Raw genomic sequence first — 26,325 nt, 5'->3', positions numbered from 1 at the left:
GTCTCACCAGGTCCACTCCTGCTCTCACCAGACCCAGGACCTGTATCGAATATATATAAAATGTATGATTGTATGTGCCCATGCAATCTTATGAATCAATTTAATAGGCTACTAGCCTACAACATTCGGAGCTCTAAACTGAAGTTTCGGTGTATAATGCCAGGTTATGTTTTTTTCCCCCTATAACTATGTGCAAAAAAATCATTGCAGCTTTCACACACACACACACACACACACACACACACACACACACACACACACACACACACACACACACACACACACACACACACACACACACACACACACACACACACACACAGGAAGAAGGAAACAGGTGGCTGACCTGTAATAACCAGCCACTGCCAGTGGGTGGAGTCCCTGGCCTATAGTATAGTATTGCCCTCTCTATATTTAATTTGCATGCTAGCTGTGGACATGCCCACACACCATACATTTATGTTTTGGAGATTAAAAAACATTAAGTAGTCTATATAAATAAAATGTGTCTGTAGATAAACTGAAGTTTATCTTAACTTAACCTCCCCCCTGCCTCCACACACACACACACACACACACACACACACACACACACACACACACACACACACACACACACACACACACACACACACACAATTCAATTCAATTCAATTCAAAGGGCTTTATTGGCATGAGAAAACATACGTTTACATTGCCAAAGCAGAAAGCACAATACAACAATACAGCAATACAATCTAAACAAAAAATATGTACATTTGAACGTCAGAATCTTCAATAGATCAATTTCTATATTGTACCAAGATCACTGGATGTAGGTATAGACACACACACACACACACACACACACACACACACACACACACACACACACACACACACACACTCTCTCTCTCTCTCTCGGATCTCTCCCCTAAACAAAAGAAGCCAGAATGCTTGGGCGTGTACTGTGCACCCCCCCTGTCCTGGAATGCTGTCTCACTGACAGAGTGACAGTCCCAACCTTAGAGTATATATGAGGTCCCAACACAACACACACACACACACACAGTGACTAGAGACTGCAAACGCGACTACAGAAAACCCCACTATAAAGGTACAATAACAATGGAATGCAAGCTGATATATAATGACTTCAACTGTATGATGATTTATTTTTTTGCATAGAAGTGTGTAGTATTGTCTTTAGTTTATGTTCGTATGCATTGAAAATGGAGGACCCTGATGTAAACAAGTCTTCAACAAGGCTTTTTCTGGTTTTCATCCTCGTAGCAGTTTGACCTGTACCTTAGTAATGAAATGAAATGAAATCTATATTTACCCAGGGTATCTGGGCTAAGCTCAAGAACTTGTTTCCAGCCAGGCCCTGCTCATAGAACACATTTCATCGTAGTGGTTGATGCCTTGTTCAAGGGCAGGAGAACAGGAGTACCTACGTTTGAAGTTGAACTGTACCCGTCGTACAAACTGTGAATAACATTTTCAATCAATCAATAAAACCAGGTTGTTTATAAATGTGTGTGGAAGTTAATTTTGGCTAATGGCTAGCGACACCGTCGTACCACGAAGTGTACTACTACTACATGGGGCCAGACCAGTGCAATGGCGGCTCTCTACATAGACTTCTATTGAGAATGGGGACAACAAGTAGGGACAAGTCCTGGACCCAGCTTTAATGCTCTTAAATCCCTTTATTTTAGATTGTTTTGTAGTAATAATCGTACAACATAAACATTAAAGAGACTTTAGTTGTCACTGTACAATACTTTAAAACAGTTGGCATGTTGCACACAATGTATTTCAAACCTCAGCTTGTCCCTCTCCATCCAGGCTGCATGAACAGCACTCGGTTTCTGCCCCCTCAATGTCGTAACTCTTCTATTAGATAGATGGACGAGACGAGTAGCTACAACACACACGACTACAGTCACTACACACACACACACAGGCTTTCCACACACACACACACGCACACACACACAGGCAAGAACCGAAACAAGGGAAGCTCTTCCAGTACTCTCTCTCTCCACTGTCTCCAGTCTCCACCCGTAGGACGGTAGGAGGCACACGGGGAGATTTGTTTGAAGGAATATCTTTAAGTAGCCATGGCGGCGGGCGGCCTGTCCGGTGTTCTCCTGTTTGTCTTCTGTGCATGTGTCGTTCCCACGGTGTCTGGTGAGTGAGTGTGATAATATATTGTTGTTTTCTTCGCCATATTGCCGGACCGGGGAGGGGTTGTATTGTTGTTTTCTAGCGGGGCTTTTCCTCTCGGCTTCGGCCGACTAGAGGTCGACGTGAAGAGAGGCTCGGCTTGGGGCGATGCTAAAGGTATTAGCTACGCTAAGTGTGAGACAGTGAAAGTGTTTACATTTAAAGCATCATTGTTTTCTGTTCTGGCGCAGTTCTCTAAAAGAAAGGACCATATATGTCTTTGTGACATTATAGTTGTCCGTTTTTGTTGCCAACATTGTTGTAACTGAGCGACGGAATTGGAACGTTTGGCGTTTCTGTACTTGGCGAACAACACTCGAGTCAAAACATGGCCAAACTAATTCGTTTATTATTATTATTATTATTATTATTATTATTATTTAAATTGGTACCCCCATCAGCCCTGCTCTATCTAAATGTATCCAAATGCCACAGCTTTGGTACAAGACTGTCACATAATAAACAGTCTTCATCAAAGGCTAATAAATTAATGCTACAGCAGGAATCATAATCTTAGACAAAACAAGTGCTTACATTATTTTGGAAATTGTTAAGTGGAGGGCCATTTCCTGTGTTCAACCCCTTTTCCCCCTCACTGTATATGTTTTTTTCCCCTTTTTACCTCCTTTTATATGATGAATTCCTGTTCTGTGCTTTGGCCATATATAGAAGTGTCTATTCGTACGTCTCTAAATGTTTTGATGAATTGAACAAGGTGGACCCTCTTGTAAACAAGTGTAATGCTTTATTGGCTCAGTTAACAGTCTTTGTATTGAGTTGAGCTTGACATGTACTGTAATTAACTGTTAATAAATATTTCAATCAATCAATCAATCAGTGTATGCCAACGCCCCCCATGCGCAACCATACAGATTGTATTTTTTTTTTTTTAAATATTACCCTGTCATATTGTGAGCCAGGCATTAATCGCCCAACATTTGTGTTATCTTATGACCTCAACAACAATGGTCTTTATTGGCTTAAATGGAAGCAAATCACAAGTGTTGACATCATGGAGTTCTTAACTATTTAACATGTATGTTGTTTTTTACCAACATTATATTGTTGTGGGCACAGTCTGCAGAGCATCATGTCACGCCAACATTTTGCCGGCCTCCTTACTTGTTGTTGTTGGAGCGAGTGACAAATAAACCCATTTGAATCGCTTTGCTAATTTGCTACTATAACATTCTCCACTGTTCTGGGATGGCTTTTCACAAATTGGAACATTGCTGCTGCAATTTGCTGATTTGTTTTGGAAAGGTGGGGTGTGGGGGTATTTATCCCATGATCTAATGTTTAGTCATCACGAGCACAGTTCATTAAAAATGAGAAAATAATATGATATCACAGATAAAAGGAGAGCTACAGTGAGTTCTATTTTTACATATCATTCTTTGTTTAAGGAGGAAGTTGGTCATGATATGTTCCCATAAATTCCATGACACTCACTGACTGCTTTAAGTTGTCTTCAGTGATGCACTGACGTATGGGTATCAGCTGATATTTGCTGTTGTCCATTAATATCTGTATTATAAATAAAGCTCCAGATATTGGCAGTAGCCGATACTACACATAGAGGTGCTCCGATCAGGCTTTTTGGGATCGATACCGATCTTGTGCGTAAGGGGAAAATTTCAAAACTGTTCCTGTGTGTGCGGGGGGGGGGGGGGGGGCATAAAGATGCAAAACGATATTATACTATATATCTGATTTATGGTTTCTCCAGATTGGGTAAATTGCAGATCGCTGTTCAAATCATTTGGAGTGAAAATCGGCCACTCACCGATCGGTGGCCGGTCGAGCAGAGCACCTCTAGTAGCCGCTATTTATCTGTTGTTGATAAACATAATTTTTTTAAGTGGTGCAACCACTTCATTAAAGATGGAGTGCCACATTTTTTGTGTTTTTCATGTGTCTATGAGGTGACAGTACTTCATTAGACACCCTGGAGTTGTTTTTATGTGCAATGGAATGGTGTACTAACTTTGTATTTAGGGTTTCTTCCTGGAGGCTGAACCCTTGACAGTCAAACGGGCCAATGAAATAAACAGTAAAATAGTGACATCACACTATCAGCCCCATCCCTAACCCCTCCCCAGTTCAGTTTCAGTTCAGGTGGATCACCACCCATCACCACCCACCAGGCAAACCAGGCATACTTAATGAACTGGTGGGCAGGCATGTCCACATAAAAGCATGATTTTAACAAATACTGTACACTTTTTGGAAGTTCTTCTTCCTTATATTATAATAATACCTGATGATCATGTTTTAGGGTGGAAAAGAATCGTGGCACTCCATCTTTAGCTTTGTGTGTGCCTGCCCGGAACATCCTGGGGGTCTGGATGTTCCGGGGGCTCCCACACGGTAACTCTGTCATTTCTCGACCGCTTCGGACGCGGGGCGGCTCGCCGGAACCAGGCCGGCACCCTTGGGCGCGTTCCTGCGGGTCTGATAGTTCCGGGGACCCCCCACACGGAGTTGCACCACTTACTTCACACGGGTGTGATTTTTTTTCCTCCCAGTTTTGACTAGGATAAACGGTGACAGGTATTGATTCTAAACTAAACTCTGTTCATACCGACAGGGGACCGCCACTGTAAGTCCTACACGGATGCGTTTGGATTCCATGAGAAGATATCATGCAAGGGGCGGGGAGAGTTCTGCTGCGGAAGCTGCCTGAACAGACACTGCTGCACTGATCTCTTTTGGCGTTTTGACGAGGATAAACAGGAAGAGTGTGACAGGTATAACTATCTTCATACTGCCACTGTAAAGTCTTACATGGATAACATAAAATAACAAATGCAACGGCCAATGGCTTTGCTGCGGAAGCTGCTTCAACAGATACTGCTGCAATCGTGGCTTTTGGCGGTTAGAACAGGAACATAGTGGCAGGTAATAGGTATTGATTCTAACCCATTCAGAACGGGAACCCCTTTTGGTGTGCGTTGTGGCTACACAACGCACACCACAAGTTGACACTTGAGGATTTTGCTCTGTAACATTGAGGCAGATTCTACGAATGCCAGTAGTTCTCATACGTTCAAGATTCGAAATGTTACGAAACATATTTATTCTCATTAATTTGTTAATACCGGTAATTCATAGTTTTAGTTACTAGCACGGTTCACTGTTTATCATGTTCATCTGTATGTGTCGTCATAGGTTAAATTAGACATGAGAATTTACCATTATTTCTTCTATTTTGACATAGTTGCACATGACATGTATTATGTATATTGGTTGTTGATGATATCACTTCAGCCTGTACTTTAACCCATTTAGACCTGAGGACAATTCTACAAATGCCTTCTAAATCATGAACGCATGTTTCTATGTCAGTCTTTCTCAAACATTTTCATGTCAAGGACCCCCAAAAATATATCTAATTGGCCGCCGACCATCCATCTGAAAATATGTTGTTCCAGGGATTCCCCCAGAAGCAAAGATTTGAGTTAAAAAGGTTCGCTCTGAATTTGAAAGAATATTATATTCAAAGATTTGCGCCACATTTTCACGAAAAAAAAAAAAAGCAGATCTACAAACTCGTAGCGCGGCACTCGGTGCCGTGCTATGAGCTTGTAGATCTGCTATTTTTCAATAGCTAAAAGTATAACATAATGCTTCATCCATTCTGGGCGGGAACCCCTTTTGGTGTTTTAAGCATTATGTTATACTTTAGCTATTGAAAAATATATTTTTGAAAAATCATGAAAATGTAGCGCAAATCTTTGAATATATATTCTTTCCCAGCGAACGTTTTTAACTCAAATCTTTGCTTCTGGGGCGGGGGGTTCCTGGAACAACATATTTTCAGATGGGGGTGTTCCTGGAACAACATATTTTCAGATGGGGGGGGGGTCGGCGGCCAATTACATAATAATTTTTGGGGTCCTTGACATGAAATATTGAGCACCACTGATACAGAAACATGAGGTATTTCAGAAAACTGTCAAGATTTAGAGGACATTTTATTTTAAATTTCGACGTCAGGCCTAAATGGGTTAAAACACCAAAAGGGGTTCCTGCCCAGAATGGTTTAATGGATGATATCAATATGATTTTGTGTGTATTAATCGTCCAACCCCATCCCCTGTCTTAGCTTCGGCATGCAGGAGACCGTTACCATCGCTTCGGGCGTGGCAGCTGTGGTCATTATCATCATCCTCTTCATCTGCTGCTGTGTGTGTCCCTGCTGCTGCCTCTACAAGATGTGCCGCAAGCCACGACGTAAGGAACACTTTGCTAATAACTAGTGATGCACCGAATATTCGGCCGCAGAAAATATTCGGCAGAAAATGGCTAAAAAAGTAAAAATGCATTTTCGGCCTATTCGGTTTCGGCCCGAATAGGCCATAAATGTTTTATGGACCCATAATAGTGATTATTATTTAAGTTAAGTTTAGCCATAATCATTTATTTTGCCATAAATCAGGTACCTTTAGGTACGGCCATGACAGCAATGGTAGGAAAAAAGATATATAATATTAATCATATTCGGGTATTCGGTTTTCAGCCAACTGTTTCCTATATTCGGTATTCGGTTTCGGCCAAGAATTTCCCTTTCGGTGCATCCCTAAAACGCAAATGTTTTCTCTTATTTTGTTGTTCAAATGACCTTTTACACAAGAAGCACTGTAATTATACTGATTATTAACACCCTGAGTGGCAAGGACGGAGTTCTCCTTTCAATCAATTAGTAACGCCCACTAGCGCTCAGGACGGAGATTGATTAAAAAGGACGGGGATTATTGATATCAAAACCGATCGCATCGGTCCACAGGCTGGGAGCGTCTGTTGCGCAACATTCAATGTTATTTTCCGGTGGGACGTCATCGAAAATGTTAAACATTTTAAATCTTAAAATGTGAATAACTCTTCATCTAAATCATTCCATCCAATTCTAAGCAACGATTATGTGTTAGACGGCCCACCTGTCGCTAGTCGTTTTAGAATTAATCATACCTCCCGTTGTTGTCGATCGCCTCTAGAGTGTTTTGGCTACATCAAGCTGCTTCAGCCACATCCGGGATAGCATCCGGTCCGTCGCTAAATGTGCTCTGTTGCTATAAATCGCTGGGCGCTCTGATTTAATGGATTAATTAACCCTGGGTGTTCGGGGTGTTAAAACTACGGGCGGGGGGGCAGCGGAATGACCTCATGCTTCCTTGTATGCATGAGGAGTCCAAGCCACTTCTTTTCACCTGACGGGAGAGTTTCCCCGGCCGGACGTAGCACGTTATTTTTAGAGACCAGGATTACTGCATGTTTTTTGTGAGGGTACCTACCCTAGGGGACACGGGGAAAACATGTGAGGGTACCTACCCTAGGGGACATGGGGAGAACATGTGAGGGTACCTACTACCTACCCTAGGGGACACGGGGAGAACATCTGAGGGTACCTACTACCTACCCTAGGGGACACGGGGAGAACATGCAAACTCCACACAGCGATACGTCTCGTCCCTCTCAGTGTTAGATTTCTGTCAGCAATGTCCCGCCCTATAATAGCCAGGCCCCAGACCAATCTGGCTGGCCGTCACCATTTCTGGCGTGAAGTCCTCCCACAATTGAGAGGGGCCAGACTTATCCCCCATCTGAAAATACGATGTTCCAGGGCCCCCCCCACAAGCAAAGATTGGAGTTAAAAACATTCACTCTGAAAGAATATATATTCAAAATCAAAGATTTGCACCACATTGTCACGATTAAAAAAAAATAGCAGATCTACAAGCTCGTAGTGCGGCACTCGGTGCGGCGCTATGAGCTTGTAGATCTGCTATTTTTCAATAGCTAAAGTATAACATAATGCTTAAAACACCAAAAGGGGTTCCTGTCTATATGCATTGCAAGTGAAGGCTGGCTGTGCGAGGCTACAACAGTTAACTAGCCATTAGTAGATCTGCAAAGTGTACTGGGTATGCATGACTGCAACAGCAGGATAGTCCCCTTGCTCTTAGAGAAGGTAGGAGTAAACTTTGCAGCCTCCCACCGGTTTAAGGTCAAACCACACACGGAACATAACGCCCTATTTCAGAGTGAAAACACCTTCACATTCAAATTATGCATTCATTGTGAAATTACCTCTCTTTCTCAGAATGTCCCACTTGTATTGGATTGCACTCATTTAGAGATGACTGGTAAAAACAAACAAACCTACTCAGGGGTAACAGCTCGGGGGCCACGCAGATATGGCCGCTTTTACTCTGTAAAGCACCCCCCCTTCCTAATTCATGCAGCTGTCAATCTAACAGCTGACCTGTGTCCTGACTCCTCCACGCTGTCAGCAAAGGTATACTTATTTGTGTGTCGCCCTTATGTTTAGCGCAGATCCGTATATGGACATTCAGTATTAGCATCTCTGTTAAGACAGGACTATAAGGACTGTCTGAGAATAGAGTTGAGGAGGCTTGCGCCCGGAGGGGCTGCTGGAACAGGCAAGGAGGCCTGTTCCTCACTCTGTATATTGTTTCTCTGCTGAATCTTCTTAATAAATTCTCAATACTTCACCCTGAAGAACTGTCATTCCTTCATCTTTGGAAGATTATTTAATCTACAACAGATCAAAACCACGGAGAGCGCCCTAGATTAGCATATACGAGGCATTCTTTCTGCAGCGGTAAACTAGGAAGTGACCGGGACCGCAGATGAACGAAGAGCGAAGAGTATGGTGGCCTTGGAGTCCAACTCAAAATAAAAAAGAGAATAAATTCAGAATATTCTTCTCTCGTCTGATATCGATGCAAATGCGCTAGGACGTGTACACACGTCAAAGCACGGCGTCGGTTGGATTGCTTATGACGTGTGGGCATGTCGGATGGACAGAACCTGATAATGATCCTCCACCTTCTGTTTTGGTTGAGAGAGAAGGCTGCTCATTCAGACCTTCTGTCCCCTCTCGGGAGCTCTTAAATGAGCGTACCCATTGACGGCCACGACGGGGGGGGGGGGGGGGGGGGGGGGGGGGGTGTGGGGGTGTGGGGGTGTGGGGGTGTGTGTGTGTGTGTGACATTGAATTTGTACTCCAGTGGTATGCAGTACAGCACCACGTCACCCACGTTTTCCAACTTTTTCATCCCGTAGAGGACAGCCCTGCATCGTGGGTGGGAGGGAGCGGTGCCAGGTGCAAATGTTGCTGGCAGTATTTAACACAACGGATGCACCAGCAGCATATTTCAGTATTTAACACAACGGATGCGCCAGCAGCATGTTTCAGTATTTAACACAACGTATGCACCAGCAGCATATTTCAGTATTTAACACAACGGATGAGCCAGCAGCATATTTCAGTATATCGAGCACCACTGATACAGAAACATGAGGTCGCAGTCCTCCAACAAACACAATCATTTGGGCAGAACAAATGACTACAAAAAAAGAAAAACGACAAAAAGTGTTGTACCCTGCCCTTTTTTCTTCTTTCTAATTATTTGTTCGGCCAAAAACAAATTGTCGTCATGATTTGTGACGATCCGAGTTGGCTTTGTTCGAGGCTTACAGATCTTTAAATAAATATACTTTTTGAAATGTCTATGGGGGGGACATGTATGGGGAATTATTTCCTGGGCCTTTTGTCGTCGTCATGAAAGGGGCGGGACAGCGACGCTCTATAACTTTCTCTCAATGGAGGAAAACTTCAAAGGTGTGTGTCTGTCTGTAGCCTCGGTCCCAGGCTTACTTATCTGCGAAAAGAAAAGCTCGGTCACAACCTAAGGGAGAGAAGCTATCGGCGGATGTATCCTCCGGAACATCCATCAGATGTATTTCCCCCGGATACGATATTTTACCGACCAATCACAACACTTGTTTAATTCGCGGAGAATGTAAACTGATTTGTAAAGCATCGACGTCATGTCCTTGGGCGATATACTTCCGCTAAAATCCTGCAACTTCCGCCCAAACAAATGATAGTCTTTACAGCGTAGGTCTTGCCCAGGGTGGTCTGTCTGTCAGTGTTGTTTTTGGCAGAAAATTTCTATTTTAGTTTTAGTCCTAGTCTTTTGAATAGTTTTCATTTAGTTTTAGTCACATTTTAGTCACCTGGAATGTTTTAGTGTTAGTCTAGTTTTAGTCGACTAAACATCATACGATTTTAGTCGACTAAATCTACAGTTGATTTAGTCGACTAAAATGTATTTTGGCGGGCCTTGATGCACTTGCCTTTTCACACTTGCTGAAAATAGCCGATCTACAAGCTCACAACGCGTCGCAGCACGACGTGTTGTGAGCTTGTAGATCGGCTATGTTCAGCATGCAACCAAGTGTAAAATGACTTAGTCTAGTTTTTATCTGTTGACGAAATTGTCAATATATTTAGTTTTAGTCATCATAGCTTAGTTTTCATTTAGTTTCCATTTAGTTTTCCTCAGTGGAAAAAAAGGTAGTCGACGAAAAATTTTCGTCTTAGTTTTAGTCGACAAAATCAACACTGCTGTCTGTCTGTCCGTCCCTCCCTCCCTCCCTCCCTCCCCACACTTGTCATTCCAGTCTGTGGTTCTAGCCAGGCTGTCCTAGTTTTCCAGACTGTAGTCTCAAAGTGCAGCAGACTGAAGCAGTGAGAGAGAGAGAGAGAGAGAGAGGGAGAGAGGGAGCGTGGAAAGTCCTGAGTTGAGGCCGTTGCATGAATGTTTGTCGGGAATCCAAATCAGGAATTTCAGAACTCCACCTTGTGTGACTCATTGTTTCCACGACAACCACAGCACGTCATTGACAGGAAGTGGTCACAATGAGTCCTCGCTAACTGTGGAAGATTAGTTGGTGGTGCAGATGAACTGTCTAGTGTCTCTCTCTCTTTCACATGCATGCACGCGCACACACACACACACACACACGATACACACTTTGAACAACCCTGGACAAACAAAAGTTCTCTCTGAAAACATCCCTGTCGTCAAATGCAACCTAACGTCACCTGACTTTCTTCAAGTGGAAACACTACGAGTATCCTGCCTTCCCCTCAGTGGAGAGGATTAGCAGCCAGGAAATGGGAATTACAATGAAATAAGAGGAGATTTGGAATACTTGGTTAGCTAAGAGACGTGGTTAAGCTTATATTTGAGTTATGTTTTTGTTTACTCTGAGTTTACGTGACAAATCTTCAGCATGTCGTATCGCATCAGAGTTTTATCACATTTAGAAACTGTTTGGACAAATGAGTGAACTAATTGAGTGAATATAGCGCCGCTTTCATTCGTTTTCTGACTGAATGTGTGTGATTATTGTGCAATGGAGGCGCTAGTGATTGGTTGAGGGGTGCTAGCCCCTCCCATGCCCAGTGTTCGGGGTCTGTGTGAACACAAACATTGGCTTGTGATTGGCTGATCACCCCCCATAGCGATGATTTGATTGGTTGAGCAAAGTATATATTGAAGATGAAAAAAAAGGGCAGAAAACTGAAGACGCCAAAAAGTGATTTGCCCGAATTACTAATTACTTACTATTAATTACTCGTAGCATTTTGTCCGAGCACGGAATGTGATGTATGATGATAAGAGCGCCCCTCACTTCACACAAGTGTGATTCCCCCCCCCCCCCTTCCAAACAATTAAAGATGTATCTTGTAATATTCCTAATTTCTACATATTGTTTTCAAATATAAATTAATAATAATAATGGTAAACCTTTTACTTTTGAAAGCATGTATACAAAATAAGTGGTTATAAAAATTATAATTATAATACAAATATTGACACATTGAAACAACACTGGGATAACATGCAGAACTACTACTTTTAACCCATTTTGGGCGGGAACTCCTTTTGGTGTTTTAAGCATTATGTTATACTTTAGCTATTGAAAAATCGCAGATCTACAAGCGCATAGCACAAGCTTGTAGGTCTGCTATTTTTGAAAAATCGTGAAAATGTGGCGCAAACCTTTGAATATATATTCTTTCAGAACGAACATTTTTAACTCAAATCTTTGCTTCTGGGGGGTCCCTGGAACAACATATCTTCAGATGTCGGCGGCCGATTACATATATATGTGGGGGTCCTTGACATGAAATTGTTTGAGAACGACTGACATACTGTACAGATACCATGAGGTTTCTCAGAAAACTGTCAGGATTTAGAAGGCATTTGGTAGAATTGTCCTCAGGTCTAAATGGGTTTTTAAAGTCAGAAGTTCTACTATTCTCATCTCATTTCTCCTGTGTTTCTCCTCCACAGCTGTGATAGCCACCACCCACACACACCACATAAGTTCTCTATTCTCATCTCATTTCTCTTCCTGTGTTTTCTCCACAGCTGTGATAGCCACCACCACACACACCACGGTGGTCACCTCTACTCCCCAGGGGGCCCATTACCCCCAGCAGCCGACGGTCCACGCACCGCCACAGTCCTACCAGGGCGGGCAGTATCCAGGCCAATACCAACCGATACCCGCCCAACCAGGCTATGGAGCGCAACCCCAGGGCTACGGAGCGCAACCCCAGGGCTACGGGGCGCAACCCCAGGGCTACGGGGCGCAACCCCAGGGCTACGGGTCACCCACTGCGCCCTACCAGGGGCAACCTTACACGCCGGGACCCCCACCCCCGTATCAGGAAGCTGGTGAGTGTTTGAAATGATAATTACAATCCTACTATAAATGCGCCACGTCTCTGTGTGCGTGCGTGTGTGTGTGTACGGTTGTAATGCACGTAACTCGAGAACTGTTTGACCCACCGACTTCACATTCGACACACGCGTATCGAGTCGTTCAGACCCACGGTTCTCCAGAACCACCACAAAAGGCTCTGGTCAGGCTCTGCCAGTGGGCCTAATGAGGCCAACTCCTTTCACCTGTGCAATTTCTAGCCTCTGCCTCAGCCAATTGAGGCTCAACCAATCAGGCTCTGCCAGTGGGCCGAATTGATTGCCAAGTACACTTTCAGTTTGCAGTCTTCACACACACAGGAACACCGGCACATACACAGATCTCCATGTAATGTGGGACACCGGCTGACAGTTAAAACGGGTGCTATGACAACGTATATCATTAGGTTCCCAAGTTCCATCGTTCCCAAGTAGGCCGGTGGCCGACTGCGACGAGCACGTACAGGTCTAGTCCTTCTATAAATGTGCCACGTCTCTGTCTGTCTGTGTCTGTGTTTGTGTGTGTGTGTGTGTACGGTTGTAATTTACGTAACTCGAGAACCGTTTGCCCCACCGACTTCACATTCGACACACGCGTTCCACACCCCCGCAGGGAGTGCAGTGCCCGGCATTGAGTTGTTCGGCTCTGGTCACCTGTGCAATTTCCAGCCCTTTGCCCCACACCTGCAAATAGGCCTATCTCACAGCCCGTTTTTCACGCCCACTTCCGGTAAATAGTGGTGACTTTAACATGGGCATTTACACGTTTTTTTCTCTGGAGAATCTAAGTACATTTTCGAATGTAAAAATGTGACAGACCAATATTATTATGAAGCAAACAAGATGGTAAATCAGGTCGAGCAGATAGAACAAACCTTACCTTGAGAAAACAAAAGTTGTAGACTTCTTAAATAACCTCTGTTAACATGTAGCGTCTATGGAGTGACGTCACGCTATCACCACTAACCCCGAAAGGGGGCGTATTTAGGGGGGCGGGGAAATTCTGTGAGATAGGCTTATTGATTACTTTACCACTCCACTTTTCACAGTCAGTTTGCACTCTTCACACACAGGCAGACTGGCAGATACAGAGATCTCCATGTGGGACACAGACAGATAGTTAAAACGGGTGCTATCACAAGTTGACAGCGGGTATTATTAGGTTCCCAATTTGCATTGCTCTCAAGTAGGCCGGTGGCCAACGGGCACGTACAGGTCTAGTACTAGTAATGCGTACAATTTTCTTTTTCTAGGTACTGAAAATCGCTTCAATTACAGAAACAGAATAAAAACTGCTTTATTGACATTATAGTTTTGTGTCCGGGTTTGTCCACTCTACCTCCTGAGCCACTGCTGGATAAAATGTTTATCTGAGTATATCATTTCTAAAAGCCATATCATATACAGGTTTAATGTTTGTTTTTAGTTCAATGTTTGTTTTAAAAACGCCTTTGACAGTCAATGAAGAGAAATTAATGTTTGTTTTGTCCCTAAACACAAACATTAAATCCCATTAACAATAAAGATTTGACATCGTTTGTGTTATATCATCATTACATCACCTAATCATAGTAAGATGATAAGAGCGCCCCTCACTTCACACGGGTGTGATTATTATTATTTTTTGTTAATAGATAGCTCTACTCTGAACTGTAGATTATAAGATATTCTTCAAAATACACCCTTGTGAGGCACTTAGAACAAGGTATTTTTAACATGGCTGCATCCCAGGTCTCTAAATTAAATCCTTGTTTTCCTCACGAGTTGCGTCCTTTCTTTGCGCCACAGGAGATGAGGAAACAAACAAACAAAAAAATTAAGAAGTGGTAAGTCGGCTCCTCTGTAGCGCCACGTTAAGCGACGCCCATTTCTGATAACACAGCTGAGCCCACTTGATGACGATGTTTAGAGAAGGAGAAAAAAAGTCCTCTGATGAAAAAACATTCTTTGGGTAACGCCACAGTTTAATTTTGACCCACTACGGTTTCACATCGGCATCCCCCGCGAAAACCACCGAAGCACAACTGTAACATAGCAAGCGTTGCTTGCTCTAGGGACAGAGTCATGCAGTTCAGCTTGCTGTAGGGACAGAGTCATGCAGTTCAGCTTGCTGTAGGACAGAGTCATGCAGTTCAGCTTGCTGTAGGGACAGAGTCATGCAGTTCAGCTTGCTGTAGGACAGAGTCATGCAGTTCAGCTTGCTGTAGGACAGAGTCATGCAGTTCAGCTTGCTGTAGGGACAGAGTCATGCAGTTCAGCTTGGAAAGGTCTTCTTGGAGAGAAACTTGTGTCTCCTCGATCATACGTAGCTCCTTGTAGCGGGAATAAGAGACTTGGCTTATCCGTCAAAGGTGCACCGAATTGAACTTCCGGTTCAAGTGAGGATAAAGAAGGCAAAAGACTTGGGATGCAGCCACTGGGGTACTTAACATAATTACGAGGCAGGTTTCTGGTAAATGCATTCAAAATAGATGCAGCTGGATGTGGAGGAGTGGATACTGTTGGCGTTGTGAAAGCATATGTCTGAATAAAATGTAAAAAAAAAAAAAAGGAACTGGAGGCACAAGTGTATTTATTTCTCGGGGACGGAACTGAGCCTGTGGTTGCTGAAACTTCCTGACAAATAACATAATCCCAGCAAAGCGTACTTTGTGGTGGCTTCACTTGCTCTTTTATATTAATCCATTCTGACCCTGGAACAACATATTTTGAGATGGGGGGTCGGAGGGCAATTACATATAATTTTTGGGGGTCCTTGACATGAAAATGTTTGAGAACGACTGATATAGATACATGGGGTTTTTCTGTAAACTGGCAGGATTTAGAAAACATTTCTAGAATCGTCCTCAGGTCTAAAAATGGGTTAAAATACAAATGTTTTGTTGTTCTTGTCCCCCCGGCAGCTCCCGGCTACTCTGCCGCTCCGATGCCTTATAGCCAGGCAGCATATGCACCCGGTCAACCAGCGTATCCTCTCCAGCCACCGGCTCCGGCCCAGGCCCAGGCCCTCCAGCCCAACGCACCGCCCGCTCACGGCGCTCAGCCAGACTACCTTGCCCAGCCCGCCTACAACCCGGCATACGGTCCACCTCCGCCCAAGAACTGAACCTGTTAGGCCCCCATATCACAACATCCTGGTCCGTGTTCGATGTGCTGGACTTTGAATTATGTGCGTGTTTTGTGATGTGTTTAAACTGATGAGGGACACTGCGACGTATATTTGGTGGTTAGATGTGAATGTGATGCCTGTAGTTCATCTCTTGAGGCATTACCGTACGCGTAAGGTTTTTGTTGCATGACGTCACGGTGTAACCTCAGTCAGTAAAGAACCATTGATTGTTTCTTTTTTCAGCTATGTCTTTGTCACGGACCATGCTTAGGGAACAAAACCACTGAGTTTGTTTTATATTGTTGTATATCCAAGAAGTACATCTCATCACTTTCAAGTAGGGATGCTCCGATCAGGTTTTTTGGGGCTGATCCCGATCACCGATTGTTTTTCTCATGATCGGCCGATACCGATATGGCCGATGCCGATCTTGTGCATAAGAGGCAAATTTGAATATTTCCAATTTTTTTAATAATTATGTCAAAACCCACATCAAAACTGTTCCTGTGTGTGGGGAGGAAGGGGAGAATGTTTAGGCCTGTCACAAAAATGCTAAATGATGTTATACTATATATCTGATTGACATTTATACCATAAATGTATAAATGGTGTAAAAGATCGGTTTCTCTAGATAGGGTCAATTGCCGATCGGAGTGAATATTGGCCGATCTCCGATCGGTGGCCGTTTATCAGAGCATCTAATTAATCTCAAGTTTCAGCCTCCTCCTGAACATGTCCCCAGAGTCTCCTCCTTCTTTCCTGTATGAAGATGAATAACCCTGTCATTGAATCCACAATTCATCCGGTCTATTCACCAGCCACAGTGAGTAGGAATTTGTCCCAAAGGTTCAAATTTAGGTGGGGACTTTAAAACTGCCATTTAAGTATAAACATTACATGATTGCTTGCTGCTGTTTTTATTTTTACACTGATGAACCCTGTTCTGTTGTGTGTCTCTGTTTCTGAAATCGATCCAGAGTTATTTGTACCCCTTGATAGACATTTTCTGCATCTTTATCAACGGTGCAAAAAATATTGCACTCTGTGAAGCAAAGGATTTTTACTTGGACTCGGGAATGAGACTGATCCTGTATAGAATTATGTTTCATTGGAAGACTCCTAGGGCTCCATTTTCGTCACCGCTTTACTATTTTGCAAAACATTTTTGAATAGTTAAAATGGCCAGTCTACAAGCTCACAACGTGTCAATGTAGATTGGCTAGTTGAACTATTCAAAAATGTTTTTCAAAATAGTAAAAGAAAAAAGGCAAAGAAGTTTAGGGATAAGGGTTTTAGCGGTGGCGAAAATGGAGCCCCTAATGTATTACCTTTTCATTAGAGGCATATCAGACAAATTGCAACAACAACAACAAACTGTGCCTACTGTATGTCTCAAGCATTAGGCGATATATCCTTTATACCAGAAATTACAAACTGCTGTTTCTGGCAAAACAAACGTGACTTTTGCTCTTGCCTTATCCATAGATGTATTATTTCCGCCCTCTTGTTTCCTTGTTCTACTCAAGGACTGTCTAAAGAGGACGAGACGCGAAGAGCGTACGGGCGACGCCATGTTGCTTATGGTGCTCCATGGAAGGAAAGAAACATGCGCAGTTGAGACCAAGGAAGCTGAACGCGGAAGTGTTGGTTGCATATAGCCCATTGCGCATGTTTCTTTCCTTCCATGGAGCACCATAAGCAACATGGCGTCGCCCGTACGGTCTTCGCGTCTCGTCCTCTTTAGACTGTCCTTGGTTCTACTCCTCCTTGTGAACTAACAGCCAAAGGGAATGTTCACGTGTTGTTCATCTGCTGTACCCAACATAGATCGTGTTTTCACCTAGTTTTTATACTTAACCCATTTTGGGCGGGAACCCCTTTTGGTGTTTTAAGCATTACGTTATGCTTTAGCTGTTTAAAAATAGCAGATCTACAAGCTCATAGCGCGGCACCGAGTGCCGCGCTACGAGCTTGTAGGTCTGCTATTTTTGAAAAATCGTGAAAATGTGGCGCACATCTTTGAATATATATTCTTTTCAGAGCAAACGTTTTTTTAACTCATATCTTTGCTTTGTTTGAGAACGACAGATTTTTCAGAAAACTGATTTAGAAGACATTTTTTTAGAATCGTTCCCAGGCCTAAATGGGTTAAGGTTCTGAAAAGGTTACCCTATAGGTGCCCTGTTCACAGCAGTGCTCTTCTCAGGTGATGGTTGGTTAGAGCTAGTACAATGTACATAAAAAGCTGAAAGTATTCTAGTAGATCTCATGTTTTATTTTATCATATTTCCTTTTGTGTATGTTGAAAATGCATCTGAATCCTTTTCTGTGTTTCGTAGAATACTTGAGACTACTTTCATCTCTTATGTGCTGAACTTGCTTTGAAAACCTTTGTAGAAATGTAATCTCCTGAGCTAACATGCACTGAGAACGTTCAAGATTCCGTGCAATTTCAGTGTGTTCACTAAGTTCCAGATGAAGTTTAATTTTTCTCAGGATGCTTAAGTGTTTCGTATGCCCACTTTTGTAGCTGTAGCTAGATGTTGACCATAGGTAGAATGTTAAATGAATGTGTAACAGATAGCTGCTTCTAGAATGAAAACGACCACGGCACAGCATTGATTCCTCTATTCAGTTGACAGACTGTGCCTTCTTTAAACCTGACATTTCAAAAATGAAAAAAAAACAACAAAGAATGAGAAAACATTTTCTATTTATTTGTGTTTTGATATTAATGCTTGTTTTCTTCGTTTTGAGGGAATGTGGCTTTTTCCACTCTTGCTTCACTGGTGATGGGGAAGTCTTTTCATGTCTGTCTGCCATTTTGCAATTGACCTCCTCCATCCTGGTCCATCCCAAGGTTAATTAAATAAGGTTAGGAAGCCAAGACCGTACAGTGGACTCCATGTTGCTCCATGGAAGGAAACATGCGCAATTGAGACCAGGAAGTTGTACATGCACACATTTGGGTCTTGGCTTCCTAACCTTATTTAATGAACCTTGGTCCAACCTCATTAGGTCTTCTTGTTTGATTCACAATGTGTTTTATACTATTTCACCATTTTCTATTCATTGTTAGTTCACCATGCTTTGTTTATCCATGTTTTGTGGCATTTGCTTTGGGGGAAAAAGAAAAAAATACATATTTTGTGAAATATTTACCTATAGCTTTGCCTACTATCTGTTGCTTTACCAAATATGTTGTGATTTTAATTTTCCAAGCCATTCTGCAGTGCAGTCAGTTTCACTGTGGTCAGATGTATGTGTAACCTCGATTCTCTGGGGTAAAGAATCCCTGATGTGTTTATTTTCCAACACAATATGCCTTGTCTTTTCAATTTCAGCTTTGTCTGTAAATATAATGATGACCAATCAATCGATTCTGTGTCCTGCTTACTGAGGGGGTGGTGAGGTGTGCATCAGTGTTTTTGGCGGCACATTTCGATTTTAGTCTCTTGAATAGTTTTCATTTAGTTTTAGTCACATTTTAGTCTAGTCTAGTTAGTCTAGTTTTAGTTGACTAAATATAATATTTTAGTCGACTAAAATGTATCTTGGCGGGCCTTGATGTCGTCGTAATGGCTGATTTTACACTTGCTGAAAATAGCCGATCTACAAGCTCACAACGCGTCGCTCTGCGACGTGTTGTGAGCTTAGCTTGTAGATCGGCTATTTTCAGCATGCAAACCAAGTGTAAAATTACTTATTCTGGATCTCTTGTCCACTAGTCCCTAACATTTTAGTCTAGTTTTTACTTATTGACGAAATATATACAATATATAAATATATACGTCAATATATTTAGTTTTAGTCATATGTTTAGTTTTAGTCATCATAGCTTAGTCATTATTTAGTTTTCGTCAGTGAAACAAAGGTAGTCGACAAACATTTTTCGTCTTAGTTTTAGTCGACGAAATCAACACTGGTGTTGCATGCCATGAATGAACACAAATCATGTCTACCGCTGGCCCTATCTGTGACTGTGACCTCCCGCCACAGTGGAGGCGACAGGGATAGCATGCAGGTTCTCAACTTCTTGGTACCCAGAAATCTGCTGTTAGAAATTGTCTTTACTCGCCTGGTTTTTACATAAGTTAGAAGTTTCCAAAGTGTCTTAACCCATTTTGGTGTTTTAAACATTGTTATAAATTAGCTATTGAAAAATAGCAGATCTACAAGCTCATAGCGCGCCACGCTTGTAGGTCTGCTATTTTCGAAAAATCTTTGAATATATATTCTTTCAGAGTTCCTGGAACTACATATTTTCAGATGGGGGTCGGCGGCCAAATACATAGATTTTTGGGGACCTTGACATGAAAAAGGTTGAGCACCACTGACAGAAAAATTTCAGGATTTAGAAGACCTTTTTAGAATCGTCCTCAGGTCTAAATGGGTTAACACACCCCGTCTTGCATTTAAAAGCCAATAATTCATGGTTAAGCGTTGAAAACTAAATAACTGAAATATGGTTTTACATTTCAGCTCATTTCAGCCTTAATTGGCAGCTTAAACTGACTAACCCTCCTCACATAATAACATTATAACATACCACTTTGGTTAATTTTCAGTAAGAGCTCAGTAAGAGCTTTCAGTAAGAGCTCGGTGAGCTGCATGTTTGTGCATTAGGCATGCATAAATGTTTAGGCTATTGCAATAACTTGTAGTTGTAAAAACTGCTTATAACTTGCTTAATTTGTGCCACTAACTTTCTCACGTGGTGTCATGCACTTGTTGAAAATATGTTATTTTCAAGCAACAGATCATGTGACAAAGTATAGGTTATTAATCATTATTATGATTTCTATGATTTTTCTATGATCTATGACTATGATTTGTCTGGATGGGATACTATTCAAAAACTATGAAGGTCTCTTATCTGTGTACAATGTGTAAATAGCTTTTTTATGTGCAAATTTCTATACGAATACTATTATAGCTTATAGGTTTATAGGGTTGTTTTTTCATGAATGAATCAAGTGATAGCTTCAGTAAAAAAATAAAATGTGATGTCATGGAAAGTAACTAAGTACAATAATGTACTTTTCTCCCTTTTTGAACCTTATTTACTAGCTACTTTGCATATTTTGATTATTATTACAAAACATACTTTAACCCCTTCAGCCCGATATAAATGTGTCCTTTTGAAAATAGCCAATTACTAGATCACAATGCGTTTTGTGATGCATTGTGAGCTGCTATTTTCAAAAGATTTTATACATTTTAAATTTTGAAATGGGGCATTCTGTACAATTACTACTTTTACTGTTGGTACTTTAAGTACATTTAGAATTCCTGACTTTTACTTGTAACAGAGTATTGTTCCATTTTGGGCGGGAACCCTTTTTGGTGTTTTAAGCATTATGTTATATGCTATAGCTATTGAAAAATAGCAGATCTACAAGCTCGTAGCGCGGCACAGAGTGCCGCGCTACAAGCTTGTAGGTCTGTTATTTTTGAGTGGTGCAACCACTCCAAGGAACAGCAATGTCCGTGTTGTTCACCTATGTTTGTGACTATGTATGTTTGTGTGTGACTCAATTCAATTCAATTCAAAGGGCTTTATTGGCATGAGAAAACATACGTTTACATTGCCAAAGCAGAAAACACAATACAACAATACATCAATACAATCAAAACAAAAAATATGTACATTTGAACGTCAGAATCTTCAATAGATCAATTTCTATATTGTACCAAGATCACTGGATGCAGGTATAGTGCAGGAATATACACAATGATTAGTCTTTAGGGTGGTTGTGTTCCGTTTGATATCCTTCTCCTATCACAGCAACTCACAAATCTTGCTGCTGTGTTTGCACATTGTTGTACTTCGCCCAGCAGATATGGGAGTTTTTTGTCATTGGTCATGTTTTCAAAATCTCCGTGTGTGGTTGTAATCTGTGGGAAGTATGTGTCTCTGATGTCTTGGTACAATGGACAGATGGTTAGGAAGTGTAGCTCGGTTTCCACTTCATTTTGTGTGCAGTGGGTGCATAGTCTGTCTTCTCTCGAGATACAGGTCTGCCTATGGCAGCCTTTCTCGATCGCAAGACTGTGCTCACTGAGTCTGTACCTAGTTAGGATTTTTCTTTGTTTTGGGTCGGTCACGGTGCTCAGGTATTCTGCCACTGCGTATTCTCTGTTTAGGGCCAGATAGCATTCTAGTTTACTCTGCTTTTGTGTTGCTTCTTTCCAATGTGTCAGGTAGTTTTCCTTTTGCTGTTTTATAATTTGGTTTAGTCCAATGGGTTTTCTATCTCGTGGCTCTCTTTGCGTTTGTGCCCGGAGTTCCAGGGCCAGCTGGCTGAGGGGGCATCTCTCTAGAGTTTCGCTGTGTGTGAGTGCCTTTTTATGGAGTGCATCTAGGTCGCTTTCTTTTAGGTGGTTGTAGAACTTAAGTGCTCTCTTTTTTATTTTGATTATGAGTGGGTATCGTCCTAATTCTGCCCTGCATGCATTATTTGGTGTTTTTCGCTGGGTACGGAGAATGGATTTGCAGAATTCTGTGTGTAGGGTCTCGGTTTGGTGTTTATCCCATTTTTCAAGGTCATGGTTTGCTAATGGTCCCCAGATCTCACAACCATAGAGGGAAATTGGTTCTATCACGGAGTCCAGTATTTTAAGCCAGGTTTTTATTGGGATGTCTATTTTGATGTTTCTTTTGATAGCATAGAATGCCCTTCTTGCCTTGTCTCTCAGGTCCTTTACAGCTTGGTTGTAGTTCCCTGTGCTGCTGATGTTTAGGCCAAGGTAGGTATAGTTTTTTGTTTGTTCTAGTGGGATTGTATTTAGGAAAAATTGGTTTTGGCGGCTGGATCTTTTTTGAAATATCATGATTTTAGTCTTAGTTAGGTTCACTGTCAGGGCCCATGTCTGGGAGAATTTGTGTAGGAGATCAAGTTGCTGCTGTAGTCCTTCCTTGGTTGGAGACTCATGTGTGACTCATGAGTACCAGTAGGGGCGCTGTTGTGACAGAGAGAGAGAGGGGGGGAGGTGGAAGCCAGGGAGGGGGGGAGTTGCACCACTCAGTTCAGTTGATTTTTTTTGAATCGTGAAAATGTAGTGCAAAGCTTTTAATATATTCTTTCAGAGCGAACATTTTTAACTCAAATCTTTGCTTCTGGGGGGGGGTCCCCGGAACAACATATTTTCAGATGGGGGTCGGCAGCCAATTACATATAATCTTGGGGGTCCTGAAAATAGTTTGAGAACGACTGACATAGAAACATGCGTTCTTCAGAAAAATGTTAGAATTTAGAAGACATGTGTAGAATTGTCTAAATGGGTTATTCTATATATTGCACAATTGCAGTATTAAACATTTCTGTACTTTTATTTCCACCACTGGTAATGACAGAGGTGTGGAATGCTGTTCAGCAGGTTGTAACAACTATTTTCCTTTCTGTTACCTTCCTCCTGCAGCAGATCAGTGCAGCGTGCAGCTATGGCGCTGGCTGTATCATCCACTCTGCTCTGTCTTTTAGGTGTGACACTACTCCCGACTGTGTCTGGTGAGTGTTTTTTCTTTATTTTTTTAATAATTTAATTGTTTTATCTTGTTTATTTATTTACAATGAAGAGATTCATGGTAATTTGAATGACTTCCTTGTTTGTTTGTTTACCCGCAATGACCATATCACTGAATCAGAACTAGCTGAGGTCCATAAGGAGAAGTCCTAACGTTATGGAAAGCAGAACAAACTATAGGAACTAACTTATCTGAATCAAATTAGTATTTAACTGTGTACTGCGTATAGGCTGATTTAGTCATTAACATCCTACCACTTTATTTGACTTTTCATGGCACTACTGTATTGTAGCCACACATAGGGGTGTGTCTGTGCATGCGTTGCACTTCTTGTTGGTGTGACTAAACATTTGGTTTTCTTTGTCTTATCGATTAAACCTCTTCTTGCTTATTTTTCACACTTTCTGTGTACTATAGCCACAATAGTCTGCAAAGTCTATTGGGACACCAGTGGTGGTTACCAGGATGTCAAGCAATGTGGCTCCTCGGGGGGGAGCCAGTACTTCTGCTGTGGAGACTGCAGCAACAGATACTGCTGCTCTGATGCTAAACACCGTCTGTCTGAAGAGGAACAAGACCGATGTCCTCTGAGGTACGGTATGGTCTATGGCAGGGGTGCCCACACTTTTTGACTTGAGAGCTACTTTCAAAATGACCAGCTACCCACCAAATCAATTATTATACCATTGCTGAAAATAGTTTAAATATGTACCTGAGGGGGCTTCGGAATAGTAGAGTTTGTGTTACATTCTGCACAGTATAAGACAAATGCACTTGGAATGGGAAATAGAGGGGGAGAAATGTTTTTTTTTATCGTTTTTTTTCTTCAATATATTTAAATGAAATTCTATTAGGGGCATGTCATGTGATCTACCTGCACAGCCTTTGTGATCTACTGGTAGATTGCGATCTACCTTTTGGGCACCCCTGGTCTATGGTGTACTCACCTGCATGTGACTCTTTGAATGACAGTACAGTATGTATGTGCAATGGCATTCGTTCATTTGACAACTAATGCACCGTTTGACTTCCTTTTTAGACCTGAGGACTACAAATGCCTTCTAAATCTTGACAGTTTTCTAAAAAAAAGACCCTATGTTTCTATGTCAGTGGTGCTCAAACTATTTCATGTCAAGGACCCCTAGAATTATATGTATTTGGCCGCCGACCCCATCTCAAAATATGTTGTTCCAGGGACCTCCCCCTCAGAAGCAAAGATTTGAGTTAAAAACGTTCACTCTGAAAGAATATATATTCAAAGATTTGCGCCACATTTTCACGATTTTTCAAAAATAATATTTTTCAATAGCTAAATAGATTATTTTTACTTGTTTTTTTCCCCCCCAGGAGAACAAGTAAAATTCCCTACATCATTGGAACTGTCGTAGGCAGTCTCCTCCCTGTCATCATCTGCGTGGGTCTCATAATTTGCTGTGTGTCTCCATGCTGCTTCCTGTACAAGAGGTTTCATCAAAATCGCAGTCATAATCGTAGGTTGATGTCTCTGGTTTTAGGTTATCTGTGTCCCTTAATTCATCATCTGTACTTATAATGATTCTCATAGTTGATATGAATGGGAAGTTGATTATTGCATATTTTGTTTGGGTTGACACTCAATGTACACTCAAGTAGGCCTACTTGGAGTGGAACAACAGTGACTACATCGACTCAAGTGCACAACAGACACATTACTCATTTTGTGTAATCCATAAGAGTTGTCATTACCAAAGACTTGCTCAAACTAGTTCCGCAGCAAACAGCGTAGGCTAAAAGTACGTTGATGCAGTGATCTATGACTCAGCGGTAGAATCTGTTCCTGTTTTGGTGCGGAAAACAGATTTGAATATGTATTTCAATCTACAAATCAGTGCCAAAATGTAGGAATTGCATTTTATGTAGTCATAGCACTTTATAGTACATATGTATAGTATAGTATAGTATAGTATAGTATAGTATAGTATAGTATAGTATAGTATAGTATAGTATAGTATAGTATAGTATAGTAGTATAGTTTCATACATACTCCACTGTTACGTTCTTAGGTTACGCATGTTTCATGATAACTACTTTTTATGTATGTGATGTATTGCCATGCTGTCATTAATGTACCTTAGAGCTGTTGTGTGGAAATAATAAAAAAGTCCCCCCATTTTGTATTTCCTAGAACTGTAATTATGAAAAAGATCATTAACGTGGTGAAACACATCTTGATGACATCATCAAGATGTGTTTCACCATGTTAATGATTTTTTTCAGACCTCTAGTTCTAGGAAAAACAGAATGGGGGAACTTTTGTATTATTTACACACAACACCTCTAAGGTACATTAATGACATAGTAAAATGTTGAAAATTAGTGGAATGCCCCTTTAATGTAAATCGCTCTGGATTAAGAGAGTCTGCTAAATGCCTAAATTGTAAATTGACAATTAATTTGGCTGTCAGCAGACTAAACTCTGAATTGAGGTGCATACAATGACAAACGTAAGTGACACTATGACTTTCTTCTCCAGCTGTGATAGATGCCACCGCTCATACCACATTAGTCACCACACCACCCCAGCAACCACAGGCTTCACCGGGACATCCACAGTCCTACCAGGGAGCAGTCTACCAGTCTATGCCTCTTCAGCCAGGCTACGGAGTCCAGCCCATGCATCAGGGGGGCAAGGGGTGGCCCATGCCTCAGGGGGGCCATGGGCCGCCCATGCCAGGCTACGGAGTCCAGCCCATGCCTCAGGGGGGCCATGGGCTGCCCATGCCTCAGGGGGGCCATGGGCCGCCCATGCCAGGCTACGGAGTCCAGCCCATGCCTCAGGGGGGCCATGGGCTGCCCATGCCCTCGGCACCACCTCCATCATATATGGAAGTTGGTATGTTTCCGGCTTTGTA

General features: G+C 42.0%; 2 protein-coding genes across 3 annotated transcripts; both read left to right on the top strand.

Annotated features, from left to right (window-relative positions):
* The first annotated feature begins 1,659 nt into the window (after positions 1-1,659).
* LOC306929746 (uncharacterized protein) lies at positions 1,660-19,282 on the top strand. 2 transcript variants are annotated; one of them, XR_013790835.1, is made up of 6 exons: positions 1,660-2,175; positions 4,802-4,961; positions 6,320-6,447; positions 12,465-12,773; positions 15,701-17,805; positions 17,877-19,282. XR_013790835.1 is itself a non-coding variant. In XM_079510398.1 (5 exons), exons 1-5 carry the CDS (start codon positions 2,106-2,108, stop codon positions 15,901-15,903), a joined length of 870 nt encoding a protein of 289 aa, XP_079366524.1. In that variant the 5' UTR covers positions 1,660-2,105; the 3' UTR covers positions 15,904-19,282. The 2 variants fall into 2 exon arrangements, 1 of the variants encoding a protein (XP_079366524.1); XM_079510398.1 differs by having other exon boundaries at positions 15,701-19,282.
* Positions 19,283-23,345: 4,063 nt separating this feature from the next.
* Positions 23,346-26,104, top strand: LOC306930004 (protein shisa-5-like; the record flags this gene model as incomplete). The annotated part of the gene is made up of 4 exons (XM_079510741.1): positions 23,346-23,417; positions 23,852-24,026; positions 24,782-24,924; positions 25,947-26,104. Coding segments are annotated over exons 1-4 (543 nt in total), but the record flags the coding sequence as incomplete, so codon positions are not given.
* Positions 26,105-26,325: the final 221 nt, after the last annotated feature.

The sequence above is a fragment of the Electrona antarctica genome, assembly GCF_951216825.1.
Source record: "Electrona antarctica genome assembly, chromosome: 9".
NCBI classification, from domain to species: domain Eukaryota; kingdom Metazoa; phylum Chordata; class Actinopteri; order Myctophiformes; family Myctophidae; genus Electrona; species Electrona antarctica.
Note: the sequence above shows the minus strand (reverse complement) of the source record. Positions and strands in the feature narration are given on the sequence as shown.